Source organism: Ochlerotatus camptorhynchus, unplaced genomic scaffold (genome assembly GCF_037179485.1).
Source record: "Ochlerotatus camptorhynchus isolate MF236.1 unplaced genomic scaffold, CSIRO-AGI_Acam_v1.1 ptg000392l, whole genome shotgun sequence".
NCBI lineage: Eukaryota > Metazoa > Arthropoda > Insecta > Diptera > Culicidae > Ochlerotatus > Ochlerotatus camptorhynchus.
This window is the reverse complement of record NW_027040879.1, coordinates 1747923-1756680: the sequence shown is the minus strand read 5'-3', so window position 1 is coordinate 1756680 and position 8758 is coordinate 1747923. Positions and strand designations below refer to the sequence as shown.

The following is an 8758-nucleotide window of genomic DNA, read 5'->3' as shown; positions in this document are numbered from 1 at the left end:
GAAATTCGTGTAAAATTACAAAATAATTTTAACTGTGTAAATAAGTAAGCAACAAATTAAAAAAATACATAAAATGTAAAATACAGTGTACCTTTCTGCCGAACCTTACGACACAGTGAGGCCTTCACACCGGGTAAATGGTCCAACGATTTCCTGCTGCAGTCCGATAATGGAACTGATTTATTGTCGAATGGATCGCTACATTTTGGATCCAAATCCGAGCGACATTCCCAGCATTTAATGCCGAAAACTGGAATGAAAATGAAGATTTCGTGGGAATTAATCGTTGGCAAATCTAAGCTAGAAACTATCGCCTCACTTTTTTTTTCCTTTGATTTGTTTTCCGTCGATCTTGTTTTCCGTGCTGAGCACCAATGCTACCGACGTGCCAGGAAGGCAGCTCCCACACCTGGACCCTACCTATCGACCCATCAACTCATGAACCGGGGACCAACGGCTTAACTTCCCATCCGAAGGAAGGCGTGATCAGAGATGTTATGCCTCAGAACATCCCGGCGGCGCCTACTGGGATTGAACCCAGGCCTGCTGGGGTGAGAGGTAATCACGCTTACCACTACACGAATCGCCTCACTTGCACCAGATCATTATTTTATTTTTACGGATAGTCTCAGTTCTGTCGAGGCTATTCGCTCCATAAGGCTGGTGAAGCACTCCTCGTATTTTCTCATGAAAATACGAGAGCTTCTAACTGCTTTATCTTTAAGATCCTTTGTCATCACCTTTGCATGGGTCCCATCTCATTTTTCGATTCCGGGTAATGAGAAGGCGGACTCGCTTGCAAAGGTGGGCGCTATGGAAGGCGATATTTACATCAACAAATCGCCAATAACGAATTTTTCCTCATTTATCGTCAACAGTCACTCGCCAGCTGGCAAAATAAATGGAGTGAAGGGAGTTTGGGACGATGGCTATTAGACTGATGCAAAATTTGAGTTTTTCGCTCCACAGTGCTCAAATGGTTTCAAATCGGGTCCTGATTAGCCTCCCAAAGTTACAACTCATTTGGTTGGAAACAGACTTCGCACAAGCCATTTGAAGTTTACATGTAAATTACTATGGGAAATCTCAACTTTTTGTTCATTGCCTTCTAGTCTTTTTCCATATTGAGCTGCGAAACAGTTTGATAGCCATTCTTATAGAAAATTTTCTCAGCTACAACTTTGCCCAAGATCGTTTCTATGTAAAATGAGACATGAAAAAGTTATTAATTATTTAAGCGATTGGTAAACTTATGACATGATCAAGCAGCTGCTCTGTAGGCAACACTGTATTTTGCAGTGTGACATAGTAGCCATGATTTGTGTGTCCTATTCAATGCCCCAGAAACACCAATGTTGCCTGCTGAGCAGTTGATTGAGCATAATCATAAGACATTAGCGCATTGAACCATTGATAACTTTCGATCCTTGCATTTAATCAGAAAGTGGTCTTCAGCAAAGTTGTAGCTGGAAAATTTCCTACAAGTACAGTTGAGAGTTTTTGAAGCAGATCGATATGGTGAATTATTAGATAGACATAAACAAAAATCTTGAGTTTACCATAGTAATTCTCATACAAACTTCAAATGGTTTGTGCCATCTCAGTTTCTCACCAAATGGGTTCAAATGTTGAGAGGTAAGTCAGAATCCGATTTGGAATCGTTTAAGTAGTGTGGAGCGAAAATTTTAAATTTTGCATCACTCTAATGGCTATATTTGATCATCCCTAAGGTGTCGAAGAGTTCTTGGTTCAAAGGATTGGAGGTGGGTTGAGACTTCATTCGTGTGATGTCTCGCCTCATGTCCAATCACTATTCGTTAAATGCTCACTTGTTCCGTGTTGGGCTGGGGGACGGCAATCTCTGTGAATGTGGACAAGGTTACCAAGACGCAGATCACATTATTTGGTCTTGTGCTGAGCATCGTGGAGTCAGGTCTGAGCTATATGATTCCCTTCGGGCTCGAGGTAGACAACCTAATGTTCCAGTCTGTCCAGTGGTCTGTGGGCATGTCGGAAATCATCCCCAATGCGAAGTTGATTGCTGCTAGCTCAGCAACATAAACGGAACAAGGTTCCTGAAGTTTCCGGAAGGCGATTGAGTATTCATTAAAGACACCGAAGCCAGTGGATCCATCTAGTCTGTTTCATGGAGAGATCATAGTCAAAGGCGGAACTGTAGCTAGTAAAGCGTACACGAGGGGGGCTATAGAGCACGGAAGGCTATTGTCCGATGACATATAATTAAGGTAGATTCGCACGAATCTAGACTGGGTGCTCAATCCGAGCATTGCTTCGAAGTTTTCAATCACAAGGTTGTTACTGACACTACATTTGATCAATAGTCTTAATGAGAGCTCCCAGATACGGTTCTGCAGGAGTTTTATGCCCATTAGAACGTCTAGCCTCATATTGTGTGTTTAATGCATACAGCCAAGGGCATTATGTAAACAACGATATTGAATACGTTCCAATTTGATTAGGTGGCTTTTTCTTGCCGCGAGGCATACTCAAGAACTGAAGAAATAGTTGTTTTATATAGTTTAGTAAGGTCTTGGGTAATCACCTCACCATGTCCCGGAAATTAATCGTAGAAAGTTGATCCTTTGTTGACACTTTTGTTTTGTTTTTGAATCAAACCAGACTCCAAGGTATTTGAAGGGCAAAGATTGGGTAATGTCTCTACCCAAAAGATTTAGTCACAGTTGGGCTGGAAACCGCTTTCTTGTAAACACTACCAGTTCAGTTTTGACGTAGGGCTACGTCTATGATTTCTATATGGGGGTACACTTTGTGAAAACCGAAATTGGAACATGTAACAAAATTATGAAAGATTTCGAACGTTAATAACTTAGCTGCCCCTGGACCAGTTTCAATAATTTTTTATCACCAATCGATCAAAAAAATTTCTACGTATCTGCTAGATTTAAGACTTTACCATTTTTCAAAATATCACTATTGAAAATTGATGATCTTCTTCTTCTTCTTCTTCGCATTTCAAGCTTATTGCATATCGCATATTAGCTTATCGCGTGCTCTCAACTTAGTGTTCTAGATGCACTTCCACAGTTATTAATTGAGAGCTTTCGATGCCTGTACCATTTTTGCATTAGTATAATTGTGTGGCAAGTCCAATCATACTTCTATGCCCAGGGAAGTCGAGAAATTTTCCAACCCGAAAAATTCCTAGACCGGACCGGGAATCGAACCCAGCCATGATAATTATTAATTATCACCAATTGCCTGCGAAAAGCGATTTCCCTAACACAGATTTCAAAGTGAAATTCCATCCAGTCTCACCAAACGGTGTTTATTCAATCATCGCGTGGTGAGTGGCGGTGTTCTCCAGTACACGACGAAAGGCTCCCCGCAAGCAGATAGCTATCCAGGCTAACCTCAACCGCTGATCGGATTCAGTTCCAATCACCGTGTGTGGTGGTGTCTGGTCGCCGGCGTCAGCAGCAGCAGTGCTTTCGGCGCGTGGCGTAGAACATTATTCTCCAGTACACAACGAAAGGCTGCCTGCAAACAGCGAGCTGCGGCCCACATTAGCATCCATAGAAGGAGGAAGAAACCGAACCGCTATTGATCGGAATCAGTAGCTCTTTGTGAAGCGCTGTGGTCATACTAAAGAGTATAAACAGAAAGAACCCCGCTCAAATTCCTATTCCTACACAAGCTCCTGCTGCAGTTAACAAATAAGATTTATTATATAAGACCACGTAGTCCTACGTTACCATTGCGCACAACCCCATAGGGCTGTCCCTTGTAGTTTTTTGCGCTGATATCTCGATCCTTAAATTTCTGCCCCAGAAGGAGAGATTGTCTAGGTACACGCATTCTTGTTTGACCTAATTTTGATCATAAAACCCTTTATTTGAAAGCGCCTTTTCCAGAATTGAAATCCCATCGCCAGTGGCGAGAAATTTTCAGGATAAGAGTTATTGTCAGTCAATATACGGAAAGTTTGCATATAACAACGTGTGTTATGATGCACATCTGCGGCGCCGGTGGTGTAGTGGTAAGCGTGTTTGCCTCTCACCCCCAAAAGGCCTGGGTTCAATCCCAGTCGGCGCCGCCGGGATGTTCTGAGGCATAAAACCTCTGATCACGCCTTCCTTCGGAAGGGAAGTAAAGCCATTGATCCCCGGTTCATGAGTTGATGGGTCGATAGGTAGGCTCCAGGTGTGGGGGATCTGCCTCCCTGGCGTCGGTAGCATTAGTACTCAATACGGAAAACAAGATCGGCGGAAAACAAAATCAAGAATTAAAAGAATGAACCACATCTACGATCTAAAATATTAACTACGATGCAAATTTCTTACCGATGGACCCAACTTAACTTTCTCAAGAGAAATCTTAGAAGCAATCTCAAATGAAATCTACCAAATGAATTTTAGAAACATTGCGTCACCTCTTACAACAACATCTTAGCCAAATCAATATGACAATCTGAACACCGGTGCAAACAAAGTATCAATTTAGAATTGATTCTTCCCTGTTCGATTGTGCATCCCGACAGCAGTACTTAACTGGTGTCAGCCACCCAAATGACATGGAGGTAACACGAGTAAGGGTAAAGAGAATAACTTTTAGCAGATTATTCAACTGGTCGGGAGCGCACTTTGTACATCAGATACTTGGATTCGACCAATTCGTCTATATGAATTCTACCAAGGTATTTGCTGTCCTTGGAGTTATCCAACGCAACTCTTAGGGCTTCTGACATGTTTATGCGTTGAAGAACCTCTACTGTGCATGTAGTTCTAGTTTAGACTTCTTACCATGTATTGCTTTGAAAGAGAAATATTGTTCCACTGCGTGCTCAGCTCTCGTTCTGATTTTGCTAGAGCCCTTTATCGCCGGCTACGTTTGAAATGCTGAGTTGCAGAATGAATCACTTATTTTTTAACGCTGCAAGTCAATTCCCAATCAATTATATGATTTCTTCGCCTTATTTCTAGCTTGGACTGTGTATAGAAATTGTTAGAAATAAAGTGCATTTCATACAAGAGATTAGTCTTGTTCTATACATTAAATAAAATATGTAATTCGACAAGTATACGCACCTGTATGGATAAATATGCTGATAAAAAATACTCCAAGAGCTATTCTAAGCACCAGGAACATTTTAAACGTTCACTAATGAGTTAAATATTCAACATCAATGTAAATATTACCAAATAAAGCATTTCTGTATCACTTGAAAACCACTTTGTTCCAAACAAATAGATTTTCTGCAAGTAAATGCTATAAACGGAATGTCAGATCTGTTTCAATAAATTAAACCACCATAATCCAACCCCCTTTTTCTACAAAGAGCAACAAGTGTGTTTATAGGAGCTATTCCTGTTTGTAAACAGATTCGAAAATGAAAGCATGGTGAACTGGAATTTCTTTTCCTACATGTTTCAATTAACATTTGTCAACTACGAAAATACTCGATTTATTAGGCACTACTGTAAATGCACAATACTTTTAATATTTACACTTGCTGCTGGACCTAAAAATTTAGCTTCTATTTTTTTAATATGTATAAATCTATGTCGATTTTTTTTTTTTGTGTATAAGAAACGTTCTTAAGTTCACTTCTGGACGGATTCGTAACTTTTGAGAATATCTTTAAACGATTGAAACGATACCTAGAAAATACTAGAATAGTTTCGAAAAATGGCTAACGATCGTAAACAGATCATAAGAATCTAAAAAATAAAATTAAGAGGTATTTAAAAATAGAATGCTTTTTTGCTCAAAATCTATAAAAAGGTGCTCGGACAGTACTGTTGAGGAGAGGTACTAAATCAAACGATACAAAAAAATACTCAGCACCGCAAGCGCCGCCAAACTCCACTGCTTTGGGGCAAACATTGGAGCACTGTTACATCCATCCTTGCTGTTGCAGGTGCAATATTCCATGAAGATATTGTAGGTTCCACTCCGCATCAGACAGAAGCGTTCGTCTCCTTCGATGCCAGGCTCACCCATGAAAGCACAACTGCGGAAGTAACGCCATTCTCCATGGACTAGAAAATCAAACAGAATTAGACTTGAACTATCACAAACCGACCGATCAAACGCCGCACCTTTTTGCCGGATCTTTCGGCACATGGTTGCCCTCACTCCGGGAAGATGTTCCTTCGATTCGACCTGCCTGCAGTCCGTGATCGAGAGGGTGCTGTTGTCGAATGGGTCGGCACATTTCGGATCGGAATCCGAACGACATTCCCAACATTTTATGCTGTAGCCTGAAATTGTGGAAACACACGATCATTATTCAGCCCATTGTGACAATTGCCTCGATCAATGCTTCATTATGTGGCTGCCTGCTACAGTATCAATATAACCTAACTGATCATTCACAAAATAAGGAAGTGTTAAAATAACTTGAAGACAATCCTACGATTGGTAACGGAAAATAAAAATGAAACATTTTTTGCGGCCTAATCGTTATAGGTAGAATATTTTGTATGAGCCATCTTTTGCTAACCGCTTCGGAACAGGACATGATCAATTGATCATCGCAGCATACACACCCATTTGTACAGCGACGGTGATAAACACTATTCCAAAAGTGATCAAATACGTTGATTTTATTGCCATTTTCTCACGTTTTGTGTAACTTTTCGACACCAATTACACTATTTATCAATAAGCGATATTTGAGTTCGATTATTTAATGTAAAACTATGCACAAATCAAACTTTACATCTAAGAAGAAGCGACGAACGCTGCTTCTACCGTGCTTCCACTTCTTGTCTTTGGATGTATTAATGATCATATCCATTAAGCCATTAAGCTTCATGCGAGGCATCAGACGAATGCCATAAACAAAACGTCAAACCCGCTTCAAAGTTTGTTTGTTTGTGTTCAATACTGAAACCGCACCCATCCACTAATATGCAACAGGTAGGTGGGTTCCAGTTTGATTTGTTGTTTCTTTTGCTGACCCCTCGGGTAGAGGTTTACGTCTAGGGTGCAAAATTCTGGAAAAGGCCCTTTATGATCGAACTGCAAGAAACGGTTGAGTTGGTGTGCTTTTAGGGTGCATCACAAAAAAATTAGAATCATTGTAGCCACCTCCAACTCGACTCGTAGCCATAGAATAAGATTATGCTAACAATTGTAAAGGTCCGTTTAGACTGTCTGATTTCTTGGTCTGATTTTGATCGCCGCCATAATGAAAAATCTGCTCGATTTTACTTTCGACACACTTTGTCGAACCTCCTTGTTTGTTGGCGTTCACACTGCTTGCACATGTCGAAAGAACTGTTAATTTAAATTTCAAAACAAAATTGTATCAGAAATCAAAAGTAAATACTTCCGCAAAGGCGCATTTGCTTTTATTATTTTAAATAAAATGAGAAGGAGAAGGTAAACTTTGTGGAGTAGGAAATGGTTGCTCAGGGGGAACACCGGCAGGGATCTGGCTCATCTTGTCCTTCAAGAATTGCGATTTGAAGACGAAAAAGGATTTCAAAACTTCGCCAGGATGTGGATACCAACTTTCGACAAACTAGTGGGAAAAGTTCTCTATAAATCCACATGGTTCCTTGAGTTCTGAAAATTTATGTTAAGATCTCCATTCTACATATTTCTCTGAAGACCTTCGGACGTTACTGAAGTTTTGTTTCTGTTCTCTGGAAAAATATCTTTGAAGATCAAAAAACCTTCCTGAAGATCTGCAAATTTCTCGGTAGTTCTGCAGATTTCTTAGAAGTCCTGTGTGTTCTTCAGAAGTTCTGTAAAATTCTCTAAAAATCTACAAAGTTCCTGACGCCATGCAGATTTAAGATCTTTAAATATCTCTGATCTTCACTTAATTTCTAATAATCTACGAACTCCTTCAGAGTTCCGTAATTTTCTCCGTAGATTTTCATGATTTAATAAATATCTGCAAGGAAGTTCTCTGAAGATCAATATTTTTTTCTGAAGTTGTGCAAATATCTCTAAAGATCAGCCGGAAATTAACTAGCCTACGGCTTAAAATCTCCTAAATAAAGGAAGAAAATAAAATCTAATGGTTAGCGAATTTCCCTCAAGTTCTGTAAATTTCTCTTAAAATCCAAGAACCTCAATAAAATTCTGAAAATTTATTTAAACATCTGCACATTTTTCAGTAGTTTTGCCATCATCCTTCTAAACTTTTCTTAAGTTCCTTAAATGTCTTAAAAATTATGTAAAGTTGTATTTCTGCTCTGAAGATCTACGAACTGCCCTGAAGTTCAATAAATTTCTCAGTAGATCTCCGAACTTCTCTAAAGTTCTGTAAATTTCTTGGACTTCCATAAAATTCTGAAAGTTGTCGTTCTGAAGTTCTAAAAACATCTCTTAAGGTCTACGGATTTCTCTGAAGTTCTTCAGATCTATCTGTTTCCAACTTCCATGGACATTCCTAGTTGAGCATTCAGTCGGTTAATATCGTCCCGGTTTCAGTTGCGCGGCATCTAGTTTTTTTCGGTATTTTTTCCGCCCGAGCGGTTTTTTTCACCCCCCCATTGGGTGCCCCAAGTGACCAGTGTCCAACAGAGGAAGTGGAATTCCATCGGCCGAGCCCCTTGGAGTTACCATCCAGCTTTAATTTATCCCGGTAATCCATCACCGGAGTTAACGGCGTCGTCAAGTCCATCATTTTTTCACGCCGTCGCGAGGGTGTGCAAGTGATAGTGAAGCGTGTCGTATCACCAGCTTGCCGACCCACCAACACCAACCATCACCACCGGATAGCAGCGTGGACCAACACCAACGCACCACGTGATAGCAG

General features: G+C 40.3%; 2 protein-coding genes across 2 annotated transcripts in view; one reads left to right on the top strand and one right to left on the bottom strand.

Annotated features, from left to right (window-relative positions):
- The window catches only part of LOC135710599 (probable G-protein coupled receptor CG31760), a 401234-nt gene that overhangs the window by 358529 nt on the left and 33947 nt on the right, over positions 1–8758 (top strand). The gene's annotated exons all lie outside the window — the stretch shown is intronic.
- Positions 5431–6762, bottom strand: crok (crooked). Its single transcript, XM_065233187.1, has 3 exons — positions 6531–6762; positions 6081–6242; positions 5431–6020 (listed from the first exon to the last, which is right to left on the bottom strand). Exons 1-3 carry the CDS (start codon positions 6595–6597, stop codon positions 5794–5796), a joined length of 456 nt encoding a protein of 151 aa, XP_065089259.1. The 5' UTR covers positions 6598–6762; the 3' UTR covers positions 5431–5793.

Coding starts and splice junctions, on each gene's coding strand:
- crok (XM_065233187.1), bottom strand. CDS start 6,597: ATGGCAATAAAATCAACGTATTTGATCACTTTTGGAATAGTGTTTATC. Junction 6,243..6,530: donor CACCGTCGCTGTACAAATGG/GTGTGTATGCTG, acceptor CCACAATTTCAG/GCTACAGCATAAAATGTTGG. Junction 6,021..6,080: donor CCGAAAGATCCGGCAAAAAG/GTGCGGCGTTTG, acceptor TTGATTTTCTAG/TCCATGGAGAATGGCGTTAC.